The 27,832-nt window shown below is 45.7% G+C and overlaps 1 protein-coding gene across 5 annotated transcripts in view; it reads left to right on the top strand.

Annotated features, from left to right (window-relative positions):
- The window catches only part of LOC135507233 (condensin complex subunit 3-like), a 53,981-nt gene extending 26,850 nt beyond the window's left edge, over positions 1–27,131 (top strand). For 3 of the 5 annotated variants that reach the window (XM_064926829.1, XM_064926826.1, XM_064926828.1), the window contains 9 exons: positions 12,557–12,676; positions 14,378–14,605; positions 15,728–15,909; positions 18,360–18,522; positions 20,335–20,502; positions 20,721–20,841; positions 26,128–26,175; positions 26,258–26,327; positions 26,832–27,131. In XM_064926829.1, coding sequence (XP_064782901.1) covers positions 12,557–12,676; positions 14,378–14,605; positions 15,728–15,909; positions 18,360–18,522; positions 20,335–20,502; positions 20,721–20,841; positions 26,128–26,175; positions 26,258–26,327; positions 26,832–26,958 — 1,227 coding nt within the window. In that variant the 3' untranslated portion in view covers positions 26,959–27,131. Of the gene's footprint in view, positions 1–12,556; positions 12,677–14,377; positions 14,606–15,727; positions 15,910–18,359; positions 18,523–20,334; positions 20,503–20,720; positions 20,872–26,127; positions 26,176–26,257; positions 26,328–26,831 lie in introns of all 5 variants that reach the window. The other 2 variants (XM_064926825.1, XM_064926827.1) reach the window with 1 other exon arrangement.
- The last annotated feature ends 701 nt before the right edge of the window (positions 27,132–27,832 follow it).

Below are 27,832 nucleotides of genomic sequence, written 5' to 3' on the forward strand. Positions count from 1 at the left end.
TGGTACTATACTGTCTAATCTAACGTATAGGATCCATCATGTCAGCTATCCTCTCTGGTACTATACTGTCTAATCTAACGTATAGGATCCATCATGTCAGCTCTCCTCTCTGGTACTATACTGTCTAATCTAACGTATAGGATCCATCATGTCAGCTATCCTCTCCTCTCTGGTACTATACTGTCTAATCTAACGTATAGGATCCATCATGTCAGCTCTCCTCTCTGGTACTATACTGTCTAATCTAACGTATAGGATCCACCATGTCAGCTCTCCTCTCCTCTCTGGTATTATACTGTCTAATCTAACGTATAGGATCCACCATGTCAGCTATCCTCTCCTCTCTGGTACTATACTGTCTAATCTAACGTATAGGATCCACCATGTCAGCGCTCCTCTCCTCTCTGGTACTATACTGTCTAATCTAACGTATAGGATCCATCATGTCAGCTATCCTCTCCTCTCTGGTACTATACTGTCTAATCTAACGTATAGGATCCACCATGTCAGCTATCCTCTCTGGTACTATACTGTCTAATCTAACGTATAGGATCCACCATGTCAGCTATCCTCTCCTCTCTGGTACTATACTGTCTAATCTAACGTATAGGATCCATCATGTCAGCTATCCTCTCTGGTACTATACTGTCTAATCTAACGTATAGGATCCACCATGTCAGCTATCCTCTCTGGTACTATACTGTCTAATCTAACATATAGGATCCATCATGTCAGCTATCCTCTCTGGTACTATACTGTCTAATCTAACGTATAGGATCCACCATGTCAGCTATCCTCTCCTCTCTGGTACTATACTGTCTAATCTAACGTATAGGATCCATCATGTCAGCTATCCTCTCTGGTACTATACTGTCTAATCTAACGTATAGGATCCACCATGTCAGCTATCCTCTCTGGTACTATACTGTCTAATCTAACGTATAGGATCCATCATGTCAGCTCTCCTCTCCTCTCTGGTACTATACTGTCTAATCTAACGTATAGGATCCATCATGTCAGCTATCCTCTCCTCTCTGGTACTATACTGTCTAATCTAACGTATAGGATCCACCATGTCAGCTATCCTCTCTGGTACTATACTGTCTAATCTAACGTATAGGATCCATCATGTCAGCTCTCCTCTCCTCTCTGGTACTATACTGTCTAATCTAACGTATAGGATCCATCATGTCAGCTATCCTCTCTGGTACTATACTGTCTAATCTAACGTATAGGATCCATCATGTCAGCTATCCTCTCCTCTTTGGTACTATACTGTCTAATCTAACGTATAGGATCCACCATGTCAGCTATCCTCTCCTCTCTGGTACTATACTGTCTAATCTAACGTATAGGATCCATCATGTCAGCTATCCTCTCCTCTCTGGTACTATACTGTCTAATCTAACGTATAGGATCCATCATGTCAGCTATCCTCTCTGGTACTATACTGTCTAATCTAACGTATAGGATCCATCATGTCAGCTATCCTCTCCTCTCTGGTACTATACTGTCTAATCTAACGTATAGGATCCACCATGTCAGCTATCCTCTCCTCTCTGGTACTATACTGTCTAATCTAACGTATAGGATCCACCATGTCAGCTCTCCTGTCCTCTCTGGTACTATACTGTCTAATCTAACGTATAGGATCCATCATGTCAGCTATCCTCTCTGGTACTATACTGTCTAATCTAACGTATAGGATCCATCATGTCAGCTATCCTCTCTGGTACTATACTGTCTAATCTAACGTATAGGATCCACCATGTCAGCTATCCTCTCCTCTCTGGTACTATACTGTCTAATCTAACGTATAGGATCCATCATGTCAGCTATCCTCTCCTCTCTGGTACTATACTGTCTAATCTAACGTATAGGATCCACCATGTCAGCTCTCCTCTCTGGTACTATACTGTCTAATCTAACGTATAGGATCCATCATGTCAGCTATCCTCTCTGGTACTATACTGTCTAATCTAACGTATAGGATCCATCATGTCAGCTATCCTCTCCACTCTGGTACTATACTGTCTAATCTAACGTATAGGATCCATCATGTCAGCTCTCCTATCCTCTCTGGTACTATACTGTCTAATCTAACGTATAGGATCCACCATGTCAGCTATCCTCTCTGGTACTATACTGTCTAATCTAACGTATAGGATCCATCATGTCAGCTATCCTCTCCTCTCTGGTACTATACTGTCTAATCTAACGTATAGGATCCATCATGTCAGCTATCCTCTCTGGTACGATACTGTCTAATCTAACGTATAGGATCCACCATGTCAGCTATCCTCTCTGGTACTATACTGTCTAATCTAACGTATAGGATCCATCATGTCAGCTATCCTCTCTGGTACGATACTGTCTAATCTAACGTATAGGATCCACCATGTCAGCTATCCTCTCCTCTCTGGTACTATACTGTCTAATCTAACGTATAGGATCCATCATGTCAGCTCTCCTCTCTGGTACTATACTGTCTAATCTAACGTATAGGATCCACCATGTCAGCTCTCCTGTCCTCTCTGGTACTATACTGTCTAATCTAACGTATAGGATCCACCATGTCAGCTATCCTCTCCTCTCTGGTACTATACTGTCTAATCTAACGTATAGGATCCACCATGTCAGCTATCCTCTCTGGTACTATACTGTCTAATCTAACGTATAGGATCCATCATGTCAGCTATCCTCTCTGGTACTATACTGTCTAATCTAACGTATAGGATCCACCATGTCAGCTATCCTCTCTGGTACTATACTGTCTAATCTAACGTATAGGATCCACCATGTCAGCTCTCCTGTCCTCTCTGGTACTATACTGTCTAATCTAACGTATAGGATCCATCATGTCAGCTATCCTCTCTGGTACTATACTGTCTAATCTAACGTATAGGATCCATCATGTCAGCTATCCTCTCCTCTCTGGTACTATACTGTCTAATCTAACGTATAGGATCCATCATGTCAGCTATCCTCTCTGGTACTATACTGTCTAATCTAACGTATAGGATCCACCATGTCAGCTCTCCTCTCCTCTCTGGTACTATACTGTCTAATCTAACGTATAGGATCCACCATGTCAGCTATCCTCTCCTCTCTGGTACTATACTGTCTAATCTAACGTATAGGATCCACCATGTCAGCTATCCTCTCCTCTCTGGTACTATACTGTCCAATCTAACGTATAGGATCCATCATGTCAGCTATCCTCTCCTCTCTGGTACTATACTGTCTAATCTAACGTATAGGATCCACCATGTCAGCTCTCCTCTCCTCTCTGGTACTATACTGTCTAATCTAACGTATAGGATCCACCATGTCAGCTCTCCTCTCCTCTCTGGTACTATACTGTCTAATCTAACGTATAGGATCCATCATGTCAGCTATCCTCTCTGGTACTATACTGTCTAATCTAACGTATAGGATCCACCATGTCAGCTATCCTCTCTGGTACTATACTGTCTAATCTAACGTATAGGATCCATCATGTCAGCTATCCTCTCCTCTCTGGTACTATACTGTCTAATCTAACGTATAGGATCCACCATGTCAGCTATCCTCTCCTCTCTGGTACTATACTGTCTAATCTAACGTATAGGATCCATCATGTCAGCTATCCTCTCCTCTCTGGTACTATACTGTCTAATCTAACGTATAGGATCCACCATGTCAGCTATCCTCTCTGGTACTATACTGTCTAATCTAACGTATAGGATCCATCATGTCAGCTCTCCTCTCCTCTCTGGTACTATACTGTCTAATCTAACGTATAGGATCCACCATGTCAGCTATCCTCTCCTCTCTGGTACTATACTGTCTAATCTAACGTATAGGATCCACCATGTCAGCTCTCCTCTCCTCTCTGGTACTATACTGTCTAATCTAACGTATAGGATCCATCATGTCAGCTATCCTCTCTGGTACTATACTGTCTAATCTAACGTATAGGATCCATCATGTCAGCTCTCCTCTCCTCTCTGGTACTATACTGTCTAATCTAACGTATAGGATCCATCATGTCAGCTATCCTCTCTGGTACTATACTGTCTAATCTAATGTATAGGATCCATCATGTCAGCTATCCTCTCCTCTCTGGTACTATACTGTCTAATCTAACGTATAGGATCCACCATGTCAGCTATCCTCTCTGGTACTATACTGTCTAATCTAACGTATAGGATCCATCATGTCAGCTATCCTCTCCTCTCTGGTACTATACTGTCTAATCTAACGTATAGGATCCACCATGTCAGCTATCCTCTCTGGTACTATACTGTCTAATCTAATGTATAGGATCCATCATGTCAGCTATCCTCTCCTCTCTGGTACTATACTGTCTAATCTAATGTATAGGATCCATCATGTCAGCTATCCTCTCCTCTCTGGTACTATACTGTCTAATCTAACGTATAGGATCCACCATGTCAGCTCTCCTCTCTGGTACTATACTGTCTAATCTAACGTATAGGATCCACCATGTCAGCTCTCCTCTCCTCTCTGGTAGTATACTGTCTAATCTAACGTATAGGATCCATCATGTCAGCTATCCTCTGCTCTCTGGTACTATACTGTCTAATCTAACGTATAGGATCCACCATGTCAGCTCTCCTCTCCTCTCTGGTACTATACTGTCTAATCTAACGTATAGGATCCATCATGTCAGCTATCCTCTCTGGTACTATACTGTCTAATCTAACGTATAGGATCCATCATGTTAGCTATCCTCTCTGGTACTATACTGTCTAATCTAACGTATAGGATCCATCATGTCAGCTATCCTCTCTGGTACTATACTGTCTAATCTAACGTATAGGATCCATCATGTCAGCTATCCTCTCTGGTACTATACTGTCTAATCTAACGTATAGGATCCATCATGTCAGCTATCCTCTCTGGTACTATACTGTCTAATCTAACGTATAGGATCCATCATGTCAGCTATCCTCTCTGGTACTATACTGTCTAATCTAACGTATAGGATCCACCATGTCAGCTCTCCTCTCCTCTCTGGTACTATACTGTCTAATCTAACGTATAGGATCCATCATGTCAGCTATCCTCTCTGGTACTATACTGTCTAATCTAACGTATAGGATCCATCATGTCAGCTATCCTCTCTGGTACTATACTGTCTAATCTAACGTATAGGATCCACCATGTCAGCTCTCCTCTCCTCTCTGGTACTATACTGTCTAATCTAACGTATAGGATCCACCATGTCAGCTATCCTCTCCTCTCTGGTACTATACTGTCTAATCTAACGTATAGGATCCACCATGTCAGCTATCCTCTCCTCTCTGGTACTATACTGTCCAATCTAACGTATAGGATCCATCATGTCAGCTATCCTCTCCTCTCTGGTACTATACTGTCTAATCTAACGTATAGGATCCACCATGTCAGCTCTCCTCTCCTCTCTGGTACTATACTGTCTAATCTAACGTATAGGATCCACCATGTCAGCTCTCCTCTCCTCTCTGGTACTATACTGTCTAATCTAACGTATAGGATCCATCATGTCAGCTATCCTCTCTGGTACTATACTGTCTAATCTAACGTATAGGATCCACCATGTCAGCTATCCTCTCTGGTACTATACTGTCTAATCTAACGTATAGGATCCATCATGTCAGCTATCCTCTCCTCTCTGGTACTATACTGTCTAATCTAACGTATAGGATCCACCATGTCAGCTATCCTCTCCTCTCTGGTACTATACTGTCTAATCTAACGTATAGGATCCATCATGTCAGCTATCCTCTCCTCTCTGGTACTATACTGTCTAATCTAACGTATAGGATCCACCATGTCAGCTATCCTCTCTGGTACTATACTGTCTAATCTAACGTATAGGATCCATCATGTCAGCTCTCCTCTCCTCTCTGGTACTATACTGTCTAATCTAACGTATAGGATCCACCATGTCAGCTATCCTCTCCTCTCTGGTACTATACTGTCTAATCTAACGTATAGGATCCACCATGTCAGCTCTCCTCTCCTCTCTGGTACTATACTGTCTAATCTAACGTATAGGATCCATCATGTCAGCTATCCTCTCTGGTACTATACTGTCTAATCTAACGTATAGGATCCATCATGTCAGCTCTCCTCTCCTCTCTGGTACTATACTGTCTAATCTAACGTATAGGATCCATCATGTCAGCTATCCTCTCTGGTACTATACTGTCTAATCTAATGTATAGGATCCATCATGTCAGCTATCCTCTCCTCTCTGGTACTATACTGTCTAATCTAACGTATAGGATCCACCATGTCAGCTATCCTCTCTGGTACTATACTGTCTAATCTAACGTATAGGATCCATCATGTCAGCTATCCTCTCCTCTCTGGTACTATACTGTCTAATCTAACGTATAGGATCCACCATGTCAGCTATCCTCTCTGGTACTATACTGTCTAATCTAATGTATAGGATCCATCATGTCAGCTATCCTCTCCTCTCTGGTACTATACTGTCTAATCTAATGTATAGGATCCATCATGTCAGCTATCCTCTCCTCTCTGGTACTATACTGTCTAATCTAACGTATAGGATCCACCATGTCAGCTCTCCTCTCTGGTACTATACTGTCTAATCTAACGTATAGGATCCACCATGTCAGCTCTCCTCTCCTCTCTGGTACTATACTGTCTAATCTAACGTATAGGATCCATCATGTCAGCTATCCTCTGCTCTCTGGTACTATACTGTCTAATCTAACGTATAGGATCCACCATGTCAGCTCTCCTCTCCTCTCTGGTACTATACTGTCTAATCTAACGTATAGGATCCATCATGTCAGCTATCCTCTCTGGTACTATACTGTCTAATCTAACGTATAGGATCCATCATGTCAGCTATCCTCTCTGGTACTATACTGTCTAATCTAACGTATAGGATCCATCATGTCAGCTATCCTCTCTGGTACTATACTGTCTAATCTAACGTATAGGATCCATCATGTCAGCTATCCTCTCTGGTACTATACTGTCTAATCTAACGTATAGGATCCATCATGTCAGCTATCCTCTCTGGTACTATACTGTCTAATCTAACGTATAGGATCCATCATGTCAGCTATCCTCTCTGGTACTATACTGTCTAATCTAACGTATAGGATCCATCATGTCAGCTCTCCTCTCTGGTACTATACTGTCTAATCTAACGTATAGGATCCATCATGTCAGCTATCCTCTCTGGTACTATACTGTCTAATCTAACGTATAGGATCCACCATGTCAGCTATCCTCTCTGGTACTATACTGTCTAATCTAACGTATAGGATCCATCATGTCAGCTCTCCTCTCCTCTCTGGTACTATACTGTCTAATCTAACGTATAGGATCCACCATGTCAGCTATCCTCTCCTCTCTGGTACTATACTGTCTAATCTAACGTATAGGATCCACCATGTCAGCTCTCCTCTCCTCTCTGGTACTATACTGTCTAATCTAACGTATAGGATCCATCATGTCAGCTATCCTCTCTGGTACTATACTGTCTAATCTAACGTATAGGATCCATCATGTCAGCTCTCCTCTCCTCTCTGGTACTATACTGTCTAATCTAACGTATAGGATCCATCATGTCAGCTATCCTCTCTGGTACTATACTGTCTAATCTAATGTATAGGATCCATCATGTCAGCTATCCTCTCCTCTCTGGTACTATACTGTCTAATCTAACGTATAGGATCCACCATGTCAGCTATCCTCTCTGGTACTATACTGTCTAATCTAACGTATAGGATCCATCATGTCAGCTATCCTCTCCTCTCTGGTACTATACTGTCTAATCTAACGTATAGGATCCACCATGTCAGCTATCCTCTCTGGTACTATACTGTCTAATCTAATGTATAGGATCCATCATGTCAGCTATCCTCTCCTCTCTGGTACTATACTGTCTAATCTAATGTATAGGATCCATCATGTCAGCTATCCTCTCCTCTCTGGTACTATACTGTCTAATCTAACGTATAGGATCCACCATGTCAGCTCTCCTCTCTGGTACTATACTGTCTAATCTAACGTATAGGATCCACCATGTCAGCTCTCCTCTCCTCTCTGGTACTATACTGTCTAATCTAACGTATAGGATCCATCATGTCAGCTATCCTCTGCTCTCTGGTACTATACTGTCTAATCTAACGTATAGGATCCACCATGTCAGCTCTCCTCTCCTCTCTGGTACTATACTGTCTAATCTAACGTATAGGATCCATCATGTCAGCTATCCTCTCTGGTACTATACTGTCTAATCTAACGTATAGGATCCATCATGTCAGCTATCCTCTCTGGTACTATACTGTCTAATCTAACGTATAGGATCCATCATGTCAGCTATCCTCTCTGGTACTATACTGTCTAATCTAACGTATAGGATCCATCATGTCAGCTATCCTCTCTGGTACTATACTGTCTAATCTAACGTATAGGATCCATCATGTCAGCTATCCTCTCTGGTACTATACTGTCTAATCTAACGTATAGGATCCATCATGTATATCCTCTCTGGTACTATACTGTCTAATCTAACGTATAGGATCCATCATGTCAGCTATCCTCTCCTCTCTGGTACTATACTGTCTAATCTAACGTATAGGATCCATCATGTCAGCTATCCTCTCTGGTACTATACTGTCTAATCTAACGTATAGGATCCACCATGTCAGCTCTCCTCTCTGGTACTATACTGTCTAATCTAACGTATAGGATCCATCATGTCAGCTCTCCTCTCCTCTCTGGTACTATACTGTCTAATCTAACGTATAGGATCCACCATGTCAGCTATCCTCTCCTCTCTGGTACTATACTGTCTAATCTAACGTATAGGATCCATCATGTCAGCTATCCTCTCCTCTCTGGTACTATACTGTCTAATCTAACGTATAGGATCCACCATGTCAGCTATCCTCTCTGGTACTATACTGTCTAATCTAACGTATAGGATCCATCATGTCAGCTATCCTCTCTGGTACTATACTGTCTAATCTAACGTATAGGATCCATCATGTCAGCTCTCCTCTCCTCTCTGGTACTATACTGTCTAATCTAACGTATAGGATCCATCATGTCAGCTATCCTCTCTGGTACTATACTGTCTAATCTAACGTATAGGATCCATCATGTCTGCTATCCTCTCCTCTCTGGTACTATACTGTCTAATCTAACGTATAGGATCCATCATGTCAGCTATCCTCTCTGGTACTATACTGTCTAATCTAACGTATAGGATCCATCATGTCAGCTATCCTCTCCTCTCTGGTACTATACTGTCTAATCTAACGTATAGGATCCACCATGTCAGCTATCCTCTCCTCTCTGGTACTATACTGTCTAATCTAACGTATAGGATCCATCATGTCAGCTCTCCTCTCCTCTCTGGTACTATACTGTCTAATCTAACGTATAGGATCCATCATGTCAGCTATCCCCTCTGGTACTATACTGTCTAATCTAACGTATAGGATCCACCATGTCAGCTATCCTCTCCTCTCTGGTACTATACTGTCTAATCTAACGTATAGGATCCATCATGTCAGCTATCCCCTCTGGTACTATACTGTCTAATCTAACGTATAGGATCCACCATGTCAGCTCTCCTCCCCTCTCTGGTACTATACTGTCTAATCTAACGTATAGGATCCATCATGTCAGCTCTCCTCTCCTCTCTGGTACTATACTGTCTAATCTAACGTATAGGATCCACCATGTCAGCTCTCCTCTCCTCTCTGGTACTATACTGTCTAATCTAACGTATAGGATCCACCATGTCAGCTCTCCTCTCCTCTCTGGTACTATACTGTCTAATCTAACGTATAGGATCCACCATGTCAGCTCTCCTCTCCTCTCTGGTACTATACTGTCTAATCTAACGTATAGGATCCATCATGTCAGCTATCCTCTCCTCTCTGGTACTATACTGTCTAATCTAACGTATAGGATCCATCATGTCAGCTCTCCTCTCCTCTCTGGTACTATACTGTCTAATCTAACGTATAGGATCCATCATGTCAGCTCTCCTCTCTGGTACTATACTGTCTAATCTAACGTATAGGATCCATCATGTCAGCTCTCCTCTCCTCTCTGGTACTATACTGTCTAATCTAACGTATAGGATCCACCATGTCAGCTATCCTCTCCTCTCTGGTACTATACTGTCTAATCTAACGTATAGGATCCATCATGTCAGCTATCCTCTCCTCTCTGGTACTATACTGTCTAATCTAACGTATAGGATCCACCATGTCAGCTATCCTCTCTGGTACTATACTGTCTAATCTAACGTATAGGATCCATCATGTCAGCTATCCTCTCTGGTACTATACTGTCTAATCTAACGTATAGGATCCATCATGTCAGCTCTCCTCTCCTCTCTGGTACTATACTGTCTAATCTAACGTATAGGATCCATCATGTCAGCTATCCTCTCTGGTACTATACTGTCTAATCTAACGTATAGGATCCATCATGTCTGCTATCCTCTCCTCTCTGGTACTATACTGTCTAATCTAACGTATAGGATCCATCATGTCAGCTATCCTCTCTGGTACTATACTGTCTAATCTAACGTATAGGATCCATCATGTCAGCTATCCTCTCCTCTCTGGTACTATACTGTCTAATCTAACGTATAGGATCCACCATGTCAGCTATCCTCTCCTCTCTGGTACTATACTGTCTAATCTAACGTATAGGATCCATCATGTCAGCTCTCCTCTCCTCTCTGGTACTATACTGTCTAATCTAACGTATAGGATCCATCATGTCAGCTATCCCCTCTGGTACTATACTGTCTAATCTAACGTATAGGATCCACCATGTCAGCTATCCTCTCCTCTCTGGTACTATACTGTCTAATCTAACGTATAGGATCCATCATGTCAGCTATCCCCTCTGGTACTATACTGTCTAATCTAACGTATAGGATCCACCATGTCAGCTCTCCTCCCCTCTCTGGTACTATACTGTCTAATCTAACGTATAGGATCCATCATGTCAGCTCTCCTCTCCTCTCTGGTACTATACTGTCTAATCTAACGTATAGGATCCACCATGTCAGCTCTCCTCTCCTCTCTGGTACTATACTGTCTAATCTAACGTATAGGATCCACCATGTCAGCTCTCCTCTCCTCTCTGGTACTATACTGTCTAATCTAACGTATAGGATCCACCATGTCAGCTCTCCTCTCCTCTCTGGTACTATACTGTCTAATCTAACGTATAGGATCCATCATGTCAGCTATCCTCTCCTCTCTGGTACTATACTGTCTAATCTAACGTATAGGATCCATCATGTCAGCTCTCCTCTCCTCTCTGGTACTATACTGTCTAATCTAACGTATAGGATCCATCATGTCAGCTATCCTCTCTGGTACTATACTGTCTAATCTAACGTATAGGATCCATCATGTCAGCTATCCTCTCTGGTACTATACTGTCTAATCTAACGTATAGGATCCATCATGTCAGCTCTCCTCTCTGGTACTATACTGTCTAATCTAACGTATAGGATCCATCATGTCAGCTATCCTCTCTGGTACTATACTGTCTAATCTAACGTATAGGATCCATCATGTCAGCTATCCTCTCCTCTCTGGTACTATACTGTCTAATCTAACGTATAGGATCCATCATGTCAGCTCTCCTCTCCTCTCTGGTACTATACTGTCTAATCTAACGTATAGGATCCATCATGTCAGCTATCCTCTCTGGTACTATACTGTCTAATCTAATGTATAGGATCCACCATGTCAGCTATCCTCTCTGGTACTATACTGTCTAATCTAACGTATAGGATCCATCATGTCAGCTATCCCCTCTGGTACTATACTGTCTAATCTAACGTATAGGATCCATCATGTCAGCTATCCCCTCTGGTACTATACTGTCTAATCTAATGTATAGGATCCACCATGTCAGCTATCCTCTCTGGTACTATACTGTCTAATCTAACGTATAGGATCCACCATGTCAGCTATCCTCTCCTCTCTGGTACTATACTGTCTAATCTAACGTATAGGATCCATCATGTCAGCTATCCTCTCTGGTACTATACTGTCTCATCTAACGTATAGGATCCATCATGTCAGCTATCCTCTCCTCTCTGGTACTATACTGTCTAATCTAACGTATAGGATCCATCATGTCAGCTATCCTCTCTGGTACTATACTGTCTCATCTAACGTATAGGATCCATCATGTCAGCTATCCTCTCCTCTCTGGTACTATACTGTCTAATCTAACGTATAGGATCCATCATGTCAGCTATCCTCTCCTCTCTGGTACTATACTGTCTAATCTAACGTATAGGATCCATCATGTCAGCTATCCTCTCTGGTACTATACTGTCTAATCTAACGTATAGGATCCACCATGTCAGCTATCCTCTCTGGTACTATACTGTCTAATCTAACGTATAGGATCCATCATGTCAGCTATCCTCTCTGGTACTATACTGTCTAATCTAATGTATAGGATCCATCATGTCAGCTATCCTCTCCTCTCTGGTACTATACTGTCTCATCTCCCTCCCTCCCAGATCCTGCCCAGTATATCCAACGCCCAGCCAGCGGTGAGGAACATGGCAGTCGTGTGTTTGGGGACGTGTGCTCTGCACAGCAAAGACCTGGTCAACACACATCTGGTGCTGCTGCTGCAGGTACCATAAGAATCACCCTCTGTCTCTGTAGATAGCCCAGCTAGATGAGGTATAGACCCTCTCTGTCTCTCTGTAGATCGCCCAGCTCGATGAGGTCAGTATCGTTCTCGGTCTCTGTAGATAGCCCAGCTAGATGAGGTCAGTATCGCCCTCTGTAGATAGCCCAGCTAGATGAGGTCAGTATCGTTCTCTGTCTCTGTAGATAGCCCAGCTAGATGAGGTCAGTATCGGTCTCTGTAGATAGCCCAGCTAGATGAGGTCAGTATCGTTCTCGGTCTCTGTAGATAGCCCAGCTAGATGAGGTCAGTATCGCCCTCTGTAGATAGCCCAGCTAGATGAGGTCAGTATCGCCCTCTGTAGATAGCCCAGCTAGATGAGGTCAGTATCGGTCTCTGTCTCTGTAGATAGCCCAGCTAGATGAGGTCAGTATCGGTCTCTGTCTCTGTAGATAGCCCAGCTAGATGAGGTCAGTATCGTTCTCTGTCTCTGTAGATAGCCCAGCTTGATGAGGTCAGTATCGTTCTCTGTCTCTGTAGATAGCCCAGCTTGATGAGGTCAGTATCGTTCTCGGTCTCTGTAGATAGCCCAGCTTGATGAGGTCAGTATCGTTCTCTGTCTCTGTAGATAGCCCAGCTAGATGAGGTCAGTATCGTTCTCTGTAGATAGCCCAGCTAGATGAGGTCAGTATCGTTCTCGGTCTCTGTAGATAGCCCAGCTAGATGAGGTCAGTATCGGTCTCTGTAGATAGCCCAGCTAGATGAGGTCAGTATCGGTCTCTGTCTCTGTAGATAGCCCAGCTAGATGAGGTCAGTATCGTTCTCTGTCTCTGTTGATAGCCCAGCTAGATGAGGTCAGTATCGTTCTGTCTCTGTAGATTGCCCAGCTAGACGAGGTCATTATCGGTCTCTGTAGATAGCCCAGCTAGATGAGGTCAGTATCGTTCTGTCTCTGTAGATAGCCCAGCTAGATGAGGTTAGTATCGTTCTGTCTCTGTAGATAGCCCAGCTAGATGAGGTCAGTATCGTTCTCTGTCTCTGTAGATAGCCCAGCTAGATGAGGTCAGTATCGTTCTCTGTCTCTGTAGATAGCCCAGCTAGATGAGGTCAGTATCGTTCTCTGTCTCTGTAGATAGCCCAGCTAGATGAGGTCAGTATCGCCCTCTGTAGATAGCCCAGCTAGATGAGGTCAGTATCGTTCTCTGTCTCTGTAGATAGCCCAGCTTGATGAGGTCAGTATCGGTCTCTGTAGATAGCCCAGCTAGATGAGGTCAGTATCGGTGTCTGTAGATAGCCCAGCTAGATGAGGTCAGTATCGGTCTCTGTAGATAGCCCAGCTAGATGAGGTCAGTATCACCCTCTGTCTCTGTAGATAGCCCAGCTAGATGAGGTCAGTATCGTTCCCGGTCTCTGTAGATAGCCCAGCTAGATGAGGTCAGTATCGCCCTCTGTAGATAGCCCAGCTAGATGAGGTCAGTATCATTCTCTGTCTCTGGAGATAGGCCAGCTAGATGAGGTCAGTATCGTTCTCTGTCTCTGTAGATAGCCCAGCTAGATGAGGTCAGTATCGATCTCGGTCTCTGTAGATAGCCCAGCTAGATGAGGTATTGACCCTCTCTGTAGATAGCCCAGCTAGATGAGGTATAGACCCTCTCTGTAGATAGCCCAGCTAGATGAGGTATAGACCCTCTCTGTCTCTCTGTAGATCGCCCAGCTAGATGAGGCTAAGATCCGTATCAGCGCTCTCAGGGCAGTCATCGACCTGCTGCTGCTCTACGGCTTCACACTGCTGTCTGAACGCCCCAGCGCCGCCCCCCAGACCTCCCATTCGCCAGCCAAACAGGAAGACCAGGGGGAGGGGGAGGAGCCGGAGGAGGGGAGCAGCACCACTCAGTCCATCCTGATGATGCTGTCCGACTTCCTGGACAGTGAGGTGTGTTTATGATTCTGTGTGTGTGTTTATGATTCTGTGTGTGTGTTTATGATTCTGTGTGTGTGTTTATGATTCTGTGTGTGTGTGTGTGTTTATGATTCGGTGTGTGTGTGTTTATGATTCGGTGTGTGTGTGTTTATGATTTTGTGTGTGTGTTTATGATTCTGTGTGTGTGTGTGTTTATGATTCTGTGTGTGTGTGTGTTTATGATTCGGTGTGTGTGTGTGTGTTTATGATTCGGTGTGTGTGTGTTTATGATTCGGTGTGTGTGTGTTTATGATTCTGTGTGTGTATATGATTCGGTGTGTGTGTGTGTTTATGATTCTGTGTGTGTATATGATTCGGTGTGTGTGTGTTTATGATTCTGTGTGTGTATATGATTCGGTGTGTGTGTGTTTATGATTCGGTGTGTGTGTGTTTATGATTCGGTGTGTGTGTGTTTATGATTCTGTGTGTGTGTGTGTTTATGATTCGGTGTGTGTGTGTGTTTATGATTCGGTGTGTGTGTGTGTGTGTTTATGATTCGGTGTGTGTGTGTGTGTGTGTATTTATGATTCGGTGTGTGTGTGTATATGATTCGGTGTGTGTGTGTGTATATGATTCAGTGTGTGTGTGTGTGTTTATGAGTCAGTGTGTGTGTGTGTGTTTATGATTCTGTGTGTGTGTGTGTTTATGATTCGGTGTGTGTGTGTGTATATGATTCGGTGTGTGTGTGTGTTTATGATTCGGTGTGTGTGTGTGTGTTTATGATTCGGTGTGTGTGTGTGTGTGTTTATGATTCGGTGTGTGTGTGTGTATTTATGATTCGGTGTGTGTGTGTGTGTGTATATGATTCGGTGTGTGTGTGTGTATATGATTCGGTGTGTGTGTGTGTATATGATTCGGTGTGTGTGTGTGTGTATATGATTCAGTGTGTGTGTGTGTTTATGAGTCAGTGTGTGTGTGTGTGTGTTTATGATTCTGTGTGTGTGTGTGTTTATGATTCGGTGTGTGTGTTTATGATTCGGTGTGTGTGTGTGTGTATATGATTCGGTGTGTGTGTGTGTGTGTATATGATTCGGTGTGTGTGTGTGTGTGTTTATGATTCGGTGTGTGTGTGTTTATGATTCGGTGTGTGTGCAGGTGTCCGAGCTGCGTACCGAGACAGCGGAGGGTCTGGCCAAACTGATGTATTCCGGCCGGATCTCCAGTGCCAAGCTCCTCTCTCGATTGGTGTTGCTATGGTACAATCCCGTCACCGAGGACGACACCAGACTACGCCACTGCCTCGGAGTGTTCTTCCAGCTGTACGCCCGGGAGAGCAGGTACGACACACCCCTTGATACACTGGGGATATACTCTGACCCCTAGATACTCTGACCCCTAGATACTCTGACCCCTAGATACACTGGGGATATACTCTGACCCCTAGATACTCTGACCCCTAGATACTCTGGGGATATACTCTGACCCCTAGATACTCTGACCCCTAGATACACTGGGGATATACTCTGACCCCTAGATACTCTGACCCCTAGATACTCTGGGGATATACTCTGACCCCTAGATACTCTGACCCCTAGATACACTGGGGATATACTCTGACCCCTAGATACTCTGACCCCTAGATACTCTGACCCCTAGATACACTGGGGATATACTCTGACCCCTAGATACTCTGACCCCTAGATACACTGGGGATATACTCTGACCCCTAGATACACTGGGGATATACTCTGACCCCTAGATACTCTGACCCCTAGATACACTGGGGATATACTCTGACCCCTAGATACTCTGACCCCTAGATACTCTGACCCCTAGATACTCTGACCCCTAGATACTCTGGGGATATACTCTGACCCCTAGATACACTGGGGATATACTCTGACCCCTAGATACTCTGGGGATATACTCTGACCCCTAGATACTCTGGGGATATACTCTGACCCCTAGATACTCTGACCCCTAGATACACTGGGGATATACTCTGACCCCTAGATACTCTGACCCCTAGATACACTGGGGATATACTCTGACCCCTAGATACTCTGACCCCTAGATACTCTGACCCCTAGATACTCTGGGGATATACTCTGACCCCTAGATACTCTGACCCCTAGATACTCTGACCCCTAGATACTCTGGGGATATACTCTGACCCCTAGATACTCTGACCCCTAGATACTCTGACCCCTAGATACTCTGACCCCTAGATACTCTGACCCCTAGATACTCTGGGGATATACTCTGACCCCTAGATACTCTGACCCCTAGATACTCTGGGGATATACTCTGACCCCTAGATACTCTGACCCCTAGATACTCTGACCCCTAGATACACTGGGGATATACTCTGACCCCTAGATACTCTGGGGATATACTCTGACCCCTAGATACTCTGGGGATATACTCTGACCCCTAGATACTCTGGCCCCTAGATACACTGGGGATATACTCTGACCCCTAGATACTCTGACCCCTAGATACACTGGGGATATACTCTGACCCCTAGATACTCTGACCCCTAGATACACTGGGGATATACTCTGACCTCTAGATACTCTGACCCCTAGATACTCTGACCCCTAGATACACTGGGGATATACTCTGACCCCTAGATACTCTGACCCCTTGATACACTGGGGATATACTCTGACCCCTAGATACTCTGACCCCTAGATACTCTGGGGATATACTCTGACCCCTAGATACTCTGACCCCTAGATACACTGGGGATATACTCTGACCCCTAGATACTCTGACCCCTAGATACACTGGGGATATACTCTGACCCCTAGATACTCTGACCCCTAGATACTCTGGGGATATACTCTGACCCCTAGATACTCTGACCCCTAGATACTCTGGGGATATACTCTGACCCCTAGATACTCTGACCCCTAGATACTCTGACCCCTAGATACTCTGGGGATATACTCTGACCCCTAGATACTCTGACCCCTAGATACTCTGGGGATATACTCTGACCCCTAGATACTCTGACCCCTAGATACACTGGGGATATACTCTGACCCCTAGATACTCTGACCCCTAGATACTCTGGGGATATACTCTGACCCTAGATACTCTGACCCCTAGATACTCTGGGGATATACTCTGACCCTAGATACTCTGTTTACTGACTGTGTGTGTGTTCAGGGCCCACCAGGAGTGTGTTTACTGACTGTGTGTGAGTTCAGGGCCCACCAGCAGTGTGTTTACTGACTGTGTGTGTGTTCAGGGCCCACCGGCAGTGTGTTTACTGACTGTGTGTGTGTTCAGGGCCCACCGGCAGTGTGTTTACCGACTGTGTGTGTGTTCAGGGCCAACCGGCAGTGTGTTTACTGACTGTGTGTGTGTTCAGGGCCCACCGGCAGTGTGTTTACTGACTGTGTGTGTGTTCAGGGCCAACCAGCAGTGTGTTTACTGACTGTGTGTGTGTTCAGGGCCCACCAGCAGTGTGTTTACTGACTGTGTGTGTGTTCAGGGCCCACCAGCAGTGTGTTTACTGACTGTGTGTGTGTTCAGGGCCCACCAGCAGTGTGTTTACTGACTGTGTGTGTGTTCAGGGCCCACCAGCAGTGTGTTTACTGACTGTGTGTGTGTTCAGGGCCCACCAGCAGTGTGTTTACTGACTGTGTGTGTGTTCAGGGCCCACCGGCAGTGTGTTTACTGACTGTGTGTGTGTTCAGGGCCCACCGGCAGTGTGTTTACTGACTGTGTGTGTGTTCAGGGCCCACCAGCAGTGTGTTTACTGACTGTGTGTGTTCAGGGCCCACCAGGAGGTTGTGGAGGAGTGCTTTCTGCCCACCCTCCAGACCCTGCTGAATGCTCCGGCTTCGTCTCCGTTGGCCGAGGTGGACGTCACCAACGTAGCAGAGCTGCTGGTGGAGCTGACACGGCCCAGCTCTCTCATAAAGCCCGGAGACACACAGGTAACATTTAATATAACCTCTATATAATAGTGATGGGGGGGTCCATAGATATACAGGCCTCTAACACACAGGTAACATTTAATATAACATCTATATAATAGTGATGGGGGGTCCATAGATATACAGGCCTCTAACACACAGGTAACATTTAATATAACATCTATATAATAGTGATGGGGGGTCCATAGATATACAGGCCTCTAACACACAGGTAACATTTAATATAACCTGACAACCTCTATATAATAGTGATGGGGGGTCCATAGATATACAGGCCTCTAACACACAGGTAACATTTAATATAACCTGACAACCTCTATATAATAGTGATGGGGGGTCCATAGATATACAGGCCTCTAACACACAGGTAACATTTAATATAACATCTATATAATAGTGATGGGGGGGGGTCCATAGATATACAGACCTCTAACACACAGGTAACATTTAATATAACCTGATAACATCTATATAATAGTGATGGGGGGGGGGGTCCATAGATATACAGGCCTCTAACACACAGGTAACATTTAATATAACATCTATATAATAGTGATGGGGGTCCATAGATATACAGGCCTCTAACACACAGGTAACATTTAATATAACCTGATAACATCTATATAATAGTGATGGGGGGGTCCATAGATATACAGGCCTCTAACACACAGGTAACATTTAATATAACCTCTATATAACAGTGATGGGGGGGTCCATAGATATACAGGCCTCTAACACACAGGTAACATTTAATATAACCTCTATATAATCGTGTTGGGAGGGGTCCATAGATATACAGGCCTCTAACACACAGGTAACATTTAATATAACCTGATAACATCTATATAATAGTGATGGGGGGGTCCATAGATATACAGGCCTCTAACACACAGGTAACATTTAATATAACCTGATAACATCTATATAATAGTGATGGGGGGGGGGGGGGTCCATAGATATACAGGCCTCTAACACACAGGTAACATTTAATATAACCTCTATATAATAGTGATGGCTGGGGGGTCCATAGATATACAGGCCTCTAACACACAGGTAACATTTAATATAACCTGACAACCTCTATATAATAGTGATGGGGGGGGTCCATAGATATACAGGCCTCTAACACACAGGTAATATTTAATATAACCTGACAACCTCTATATAATAGTGATGGGGGGGTCCATAGATATACAGACCTCTAACACACAGGTAATATTTAATATAACCTGACAACCTCTATATAATAGTGATGGGGGGGTCCATAGATATACAGGCCTCTAACACACAGGTAATATTTAATATAATATCTATATAATAGTGATGGGGGGGGTCCATAGTTGCATATCACAATATTATTTTAGTCCATTATATCGATACTTTCGATTGTGTAAAAAAAAAAAAAAATTATTTTATTTATTATACGTAGAATCACAATACACGTAGAATCACAATACATGTAGAATCACAATACACGTAGGATCACAATACACGTAGAATCACAATACACGTAGAATCATGAGAATCACAATACACGTAGAATCACAATACACGTCGAATCACAATACATGAGAATCACAATACACGTAGAATCACAATACACGTAGAATCACAATACACGTCGAATCACAATACATGAGAATCACAATACACGTCGAATCACAATACATGAGAATCACAATACACGTAGAATCACAATACACGTAGAATCACAATACACGTAGAATCACAATACATCCCTCTGTCTGAAGTGTGTTCTCTGGAGGCTAAACGTGTGTGTGTGTGTGTGTGTGTGTGTGTGTGTGTGTGTAGGAGGTGTGTGCCCATGACCACCTGGCAGTGCGTGTGTGTGGCGAGATGCTGAAGGACCCGTCAGCTCCCGAAGTCCGTCTCTACGCCAAAGTACTGAACAGTCTGGAGCTCAGTGCTGACGGCAACACAACGAGAGACCTGGTGACCCTGCTACAACAAGTTACACAGGTACAGTACTGACAACAACACCTGGTGACCCTGCTACAACAAGTTACACAGGTACAGTACTGACAACAACACAACACCTGGTGACCCTGCTACAACAAGTTACACAGGTACAGTACTGACAACAACACAACACCTGGTGACCCTGCTACAACACCTGGTGACCCTGTTACAACACAACACATTTCCTGATGACACCAAACTAACTCAAGTCTGTGTAGGAGGTAAAGGATCGTATCGCTCTGCGTGCTCTGGAGAAGCTGATTGGACAGCTGCAGGACTCCAACAACCAACCAGATCTCAGCACTACGACACTACAGCCTGTCGATGTCAATACTGAGGGTAAAGCGAGAGAGGAGACTACTACTGAGGGTAGAGAGAGAGGAGACTACTACTGAGGGTAGAGAGAGAGAGAGAGAGAGGAGACTACTACTGAGGGTAGAGAGAGAGGAGACTACTACTGAGGGTAGAGAGAGAGAGAGAGAGAGGAGACTACTACTGAGGGTAGAGAGAGAGAGAGAGAGAGGAGACTACTACTGAGGGTAGAGAGAGAGAGAGAGGAGACTACTACTGAGGGTAGAGAGAGAGAGGAGACTACTACTGAGGGTAGAGAGAGAGAGGAGACTACTACTGAGGGTAGAGAGAGAGAGGAGACTACTACTGAGGGTAGAGAGAGAGAGAGGAGACTACTACTGAGGGTAGAGAGAGAGAGAGAGGAGACTACTACTGAGGGTAGAGAGAGAGAGGAGACTACTACTGAGGGTAGAGAGAGAGAGAGAGAGAGGAGACTACTACTGAGGGTAGAGAGAGAGAGAGAGAGGAGACTACTACTGAGGGTAGAGAGAGAGAGGAGACTACTACTGAGGGTAGAGAGAGAGGAGACTACTACTGAGGGTAGAGAGAGAGAGAGGAGACTACTACTGAGGGTAGAGAGAGAGAGAGAGGAGACTACTACTGAGGGTAGAGAGAGAGAGAGGAGACTACTACTGAGGGTAGAGAGAGAGAGAGAGGAGACTACTACTGAGGGTAGAGAGAGAGAGAGGAGACTACTACTGAGGGTAGAGAGAGAGAGAGGAGACTACTACTGAGGGTAGAGAGAGAGGAGACTACTACTGAGGGTAGAGAGAGAGAGGAGACTACTACTGAGGGTAGAGAGAGAGAGGAGACTACTACTGAGGGTAGAGAGAGAGAGGAGACTACTACTGAGGGTAGAGAGAGAGAGAGGAGACTAATACTGAGGGTAGAGAGAGAGAGGAGACTACTACTGAGGGTAGAGAGAGGGAGGAGACTACTACTGAGGGTAGAGAGAGAGGAGACTACTACTGAGGGTAGAGAGAGAGAGAGGAGACTACTACTGAGGGTAGAGAGAGAGAGGAGACTACTACTGAGGGTAGAGAGAGAGGAGACTACTACTGAGGGTAGAGAGAGAGGAGACTACTACTGAGGGTAGAGAGAGAGGAGACTAATACTGAGGGTAGAGAGAGAGAGGAGACTACTACTGAGGGTAGAGAGAGGGAGGAGACTACTACTGAGGGTAGAGAGAGAGAGGAGACTACTACTGAGGGTAGAGAGAGAGAGAGGAGACTACTACTGAGGGTAGAGAGAGAGGAGACTACTACTGAGGGTAGAGAGAGAGGAGACTACTACTGAGGGTAGAGAGAGAGAGGAGACTACTACTGAGGGTAGAGAGAGAGAGGAGACTACTACTGAGGGTAGAGAGAGAGAGGAGACTACTACTGAGGGTAGAGAGGGAGGAGACTACTACTGAGGGTAGAGAGAGAGAGAGGAGACTACTACTGAGGGTAGAGAGAGAGAGGAGACTACTACTGAGGGTAGAGAGAGAGAGGAGACTACTACTGAGGGTAGAGAGAGAGGAGACTACTGCTGAGGGTAGAGAGAGAGAGAGGAGACTACTACTGAGGGTAGAGAGAGAGAGGAGACTACTACTGAGGGTTGAGAGAGAGAGAGGAGACTACTGCTGAGGGTAGAGAGAGAGAGAGGAGACTACTACTGAGGGTAGAGAGAGAGAGGAGACTACTACTGAGGGTAGAGAGAGAGAGAGGAGACTACTACTGAGGGTAGAGAGAGAGAGAGAGGAGACTACTACTGAGGGTAGAGAGAGAGAGAGAGGAGACTACTACTGAGGGTAGAGGGAGAGAGAGGAGACTACTACTGAGGGTAGAGAGAGAGGAGACTACTACTGAGGGTAGAGAGAGAGAGAGGAGACTACTACTGAGGGTAGAGAGAGAGGAGACTACTACTGAGGGTAGAGAGAGAGGAGACTACTACTGAGGGTAGAGAGAGAGAGGAGACTACTACTGAGGGTAGAGAGAGAGAGGAGACTACTACTGAGGGTAGAGAGAGAGAGGAGACTACTACTGAGGGTAGAGAGAGAGAGAGAGAGGAGACTACTACTGAGGGTAGAGAGAGAGAGGAGACTACTACTGAGGGTAGAGAGAGAGAGGAGACTACTACTGAGGGTAGAGAGAGAGGAGACTACTACTGAGGGTAGAGAGAGAGGAGACTACTACTGAGGGTAGAGAGAGAGAGGAGACTAATACTGAGGGTAGAGAGAGAGAGGAGACTACTACTGAGGGTAGAGAGAGGGAGGAGACTACTACTGAGGGTAGAGAGAGAGAGAGGAGACTACTACTGAGGGTAGAGAGAGAGAGGAGACTACTACTGAGGGTAGAGAGAGAGGAGACTACTACTGAGGGTAGAGAGAGAGGAGACTACTGCTGAGGGTAGAGAGAGAGAGAGGAGACTACTACTGAGGGTAGAGAGAGAGGAGACTACTACTGAGGGTAGAGAGAGAGGAGACTACTACTGAGGGTAGAGAGAGAGAGGAGACTACTACTGAGGGTAGAGAGAGAGAGGAGACTACTACTGAGGGTAGAGAGAGAGAGAGAGGAGACTACTACTGAGGGTAGAGAGAGAGAGAGAGGAGACTACTACTGAGGGTAGAGGGAGAGAGAGGAGACTACTACTGAGGGTAGAGAGAGAGGAGACTACTACTGAGGGTAGAGAGAGAGGAGACTACTACTGAGGGTAGAGAGAGAGGAGACTACTACTGAGGGTAGAGAGAGAGAGGAGACTACTACTGAGGGTAGAGAGAGAGAGGAGACTACTACTGAGGGTAGAGAGAGAGAGGAGACTACTACTGAGGGTAGAGAGAGAGAGAGGAGACTACTACTGAGGGTAGAGAGAGAGAGGAGACTACTACTGAGGGTAGAGAGAGGAGACTACTACTGAGGGTAGAGAGAGAGGAGACTACTACTGAGGGTAGAGAGAGAGAGGAGACTACTACTGAGGGTAGAGAGAGAGAGGAGACTACTACTGAGGGTAGAGAGAGAGGAGACTACTACTGAGGGTAGAGAGAGAGGAGACTACTACTGAGGGTAGAGAGAGAGAGGAGACTACTACTGAGGGTAGAGAGAGAGGAGACTACTACTGAGGGTAGAGAGAGAGAGGAGACTACTACTGAGGGTAGAGAGAGAGAGGAGACTACTACTGAGGGTAGAGAGAGAGGAGACTACTACTGAGGGTAGAGAGAGAGGAGACTACTACTGAGGGTAGAGAGAGAGAGAGGAGACTACTACTGAGGGTAGAGAGAGAGAGGAGACTACTACTGAGGGTAGAGAGAGAGAGAGGAGACTACTACTGAGGGTAGAGAGGAGACTACTACTGAGGGTAGAGAGAGAGAGGAGACTACTACTGAGGGTAGAGAGAGAGAGGAGACTACTACTGAGGGTAGAGAGAGAGAGGAGACTACTACTGAGGGTAGAGAGAGAGAGGAGACTACTACTGAGGGTAGAGAGAGAGAGGAGACTACTACTGAGGGTAGAGAGAGAGGAGACTACTACTGAGGGTAGAGAGAGAGGAGACTACTACTGAGGGTAGAGAGAGAGAGGAGACTACTACTGAGGGTAGAGAGAGAGGAGACTACTACTGAGGGTAGAGAGAGAGAGGAGACTACTACTGAGGGTAGAGAGAGAGAGAGGAGACTACTACTGAGGGTAGAGAGAGAGAGAGGAGACTACTACTGAGGGTAGAGAGAGAGAGAGAGGAGACTACTAGAGAGGGGAGAGAGAGGAGACTACTACTGAGGGGAGAGAGAGAGGAGACTACTACTGAGGGTAGAGAGAGAGAGGAGACTACTACTGAGGGTAGAGAGAGAGAGAGGAGACTACTACTGAGGGTAGAGAGAGAGAGAGGAGACTACTACTGAGGGTAGAGAGAGAGAGAGGAGACTACTACTGAGGGTAGAGAGAGAGAGAGGAGACTACTACTGAGGGTAGAGAGAGAGAGAGGAGACTACTACTGAGGGTAGAGAGAGAGGAGACTACTACTGAGGGTAGAGAGAGAGAGGAGACTACTACTGAGGGTAGAGAGAGAGGAGACTACTACTGAGGGTAGAGAGAGAGGAGACTACTACTGAGGGTAGAGAGAGAGAGAGAGGAGACTACTACTGAGGGTAGAGGGAGAGAGAGAGGAGACTACTACTGAGGGTAGAGAGAGAGAGGAGACTACTACTGAGGGTAGAGAGAGAGGAGACTACTACTGAGGGGAGAGGAGACTACTACTGAGGGTAGAGAGAGAGAGGAGACTACTACTGAGGGTAGAGAGAGAGGAGACTACTACTGAGGGTAGAGAGAGAGAGGAGACTACTACTGAGGGTAGAGAGAGAGAGAGGAGACTACTACTGAGGGTAGAGAGAGAGAGGAGACTACTACTGAGGGTAGAGAGAGAGAGGAGACTACTACTGAGGGTAGAGAGAGAGAGAGGAGACTACTACTGAGGGTAGAGAGAGAGGAGACTACTACTGAGGGTAGAGAGAGGAGACTACTACTGAGGGTAGAGAGAGAGACTACTACTGAGGGTAGAGAGAGAGGAGACTACTACTGAGGGTAGAGAGAGAGAGGAGACTACTACTGAGGGTAGAGAGAGAGGAGACTACTACTGAGGGTAGAGAGAGGAGACTACTACTGAGGGTAGAGAGAGAGAGGAGACTACTACTGAGGGTAGAGAGAGAGAGGAGACTACTACTGAGGGTAGAGAGAGAGAGAGGAGACTACTACTGAGGGTAGAGAGAGGAGACTACTACTGAGGGTAGAGAGAGAGGAGACTACTACTGAGGGTAGAGAGAGAGAGGAGACTACTACTGAGGGTAGAGAGAGAGAGAGGAGACTACTACTGAGGGTAGAGAGAGAGGAGACTACTACTGAGGGTAGAGAGAGAGGAGACTACTACTGAGGGTAGAGAGAGAGGAGACTACTACTGAGGGTAGAGAGAGAGAGAGGAGACTACTACTGAGGGTAGAGAGAGAGAGAGGAGACTACTACTGAGGGTAGAGAGAGAGAGGAGACTACTACTGAGGGTAGAGAGAGAGAGGAGACTACTACTGAGGGTAGAGAGAGAGGAGACTACTACTGAGGGTAGAGAGAGGAGACTACTACTGAGGGTAGAGAGAGAGAGGAGACTACTACTGAGGGTAGAGAGAGAGAGGAGACTACTACTGAGGGTAGAGAGAGAGGAGACTACTACTGAGGGTTGTGGTTCATGTTACTGTTAGACTGAATCAGATGACATGGAGAGAGAGATGTAACTCCTTAGTCTTCATCTCTACAGAGGCTGCCAACCAGGACCTGGACCAGTCTGCCAAGAGGCCCAGGAGAGGTATAAGCCCATCTTACACACCTCCTGCTAACCTCTGACACGGTTGAGCACCACTAACAGTTGATCGTGTGTGTGTGTGTAGGTCAGAGGAAACCCTCCACAGTCAAAGGAGCCAAGAAGTCCAGCAGATCGGCAGAGTCCTCCGAGGAGAGGTGAGAGGAGGGGAGGAGAAGTGCTTAATCGTCCCTGAATGTTGAAATGGATCCGTTCTGTATATCACCTTTATTTTCTCCCTCCTCTCCCTCCGTCTCCCCTCCTCCTCTCCCTCCTCTCCGTCTCCCCTCCTCCTCTCCCTCCTCTCCGTCTCCCCTCCTCCTCTCCCTCCTCTCTGTCTCCCCTCCTCCTCTCCATCTCACTCCCTCCCCCCCTCCTCCTCTCCATCCCCTCCTCCTCTCCATCCGTCTCCCCTCCTCCTCTCCTTCCTCTCCATCTCTCTCCCTCCCCCTCCTCCTCTCCATCCGTCTCCCTCCTCTCCATCTCTCTCCCTCCTCCTCTCCATCTGTCTCCTTCCTCCTCTCTGTCTCCCCTCCTCCTCTCCATCCGTCTCCCTCCCCTCCTCCTCCTCTCCATCCGTCTCCTTCCTCCTCTCCATCTCTCTCCCTCCCCCTCTCCATCTCTCTACCTCCCCTCCTCCTCCTCTCCGCCTCCCTCCATAGTGATGGGGAGAATGTTCCAGACTCGGTGCCGGTACCCCGTCCATCCCGCCGGGCCAAGACGGCAGCTTTGGACAAAACCAGACTGGACCTCAGTGCCCTCCTCCACCAGGAGGCCAACACCTCGTAGAGTCCCAGGTCAGATAGGGTAGAGAGGTCAGGATGCGTGTTTGCTGCCGAGTGGAATCAGTATCAGAGTAGTGGACATGTCGAGCAACAGGTTTAGAGACAGAAGGAAGTCCTATCATCAACCTGAATGAAAAATGTGTATTTTTATTGGTTTAAATAAAACGATTAAACTTCCTGGTATGTCTCTCGGCTGTAATTCTCCCTTTGTTATTGAGGTCTGTATCCCTCCAGGAAGTCCCATTGAGGTCTGTATCCCTCCAGGAAGTCCCATTGAGCTCTATATCCCTCCAGGAAGTCCCATTGAGCTCTGTATTCCTCCAGGAAGTCCCATTGAGGTCTGTATCCCTCTGTTATTGAGGTCTGTATCCCTCCAGGAAGTCCCATTGAGCTCTGTATCCCTCCAGGAAGTCCATTTGAGCTCTGTATTCCTCCAGGAAGTCCCATTGAGCTCTGTATCCCTCTGTTATTGAGGTCTGTATCCCTCCAGGAAGTCCCATTGATCTCTGTATCCCTCCAGGAAGTCCCATTGAGGTCTGTATCCCTCTGTTATTGAGGTCTGTATCCCTCCAGGAAGTCCCATTGAGCTCTGTATTCCTCTGTTATTGAGGTCTGTATCCCTCCAGGAAGTCCCATTGAGCTCTGTATTCCTCTGTTATTGAGGTCTGTATCCCTCCAGGAAGTCCCATTGAGCTCTGTATCCCTCTGTTATTGAGGTCTGTATCCCTCCAGGAAGTCCCATTGAGCTCTGTATTCCTCTGTTATTGAGGTCTGTATCCCTCCAGGAAGTCCCATTGAGCTCTGTATCCCTCTGTTATTGAGGTCTGTATCCCTCCAGGAAGTCCCATTGAGCTCTGTATTCCTCTGTTATTGAGGTC

The sequence above is a fragment of the Oncorhynchus masou genome, chromosome 20 (assembly GCF_036934945.1).
Source record: "Oncorhynchus masou masou isolate Uvic2021 chromosome 20, UVic_Omas_1.1, whole genome shotgun sequence".
Lineage (NCBI taxonomy): Eukaryota > Metazoa > Chordata > Actinopteri > Salmoniformes > Salmonidae > Oncorhynchus > Oncorhynchus masou.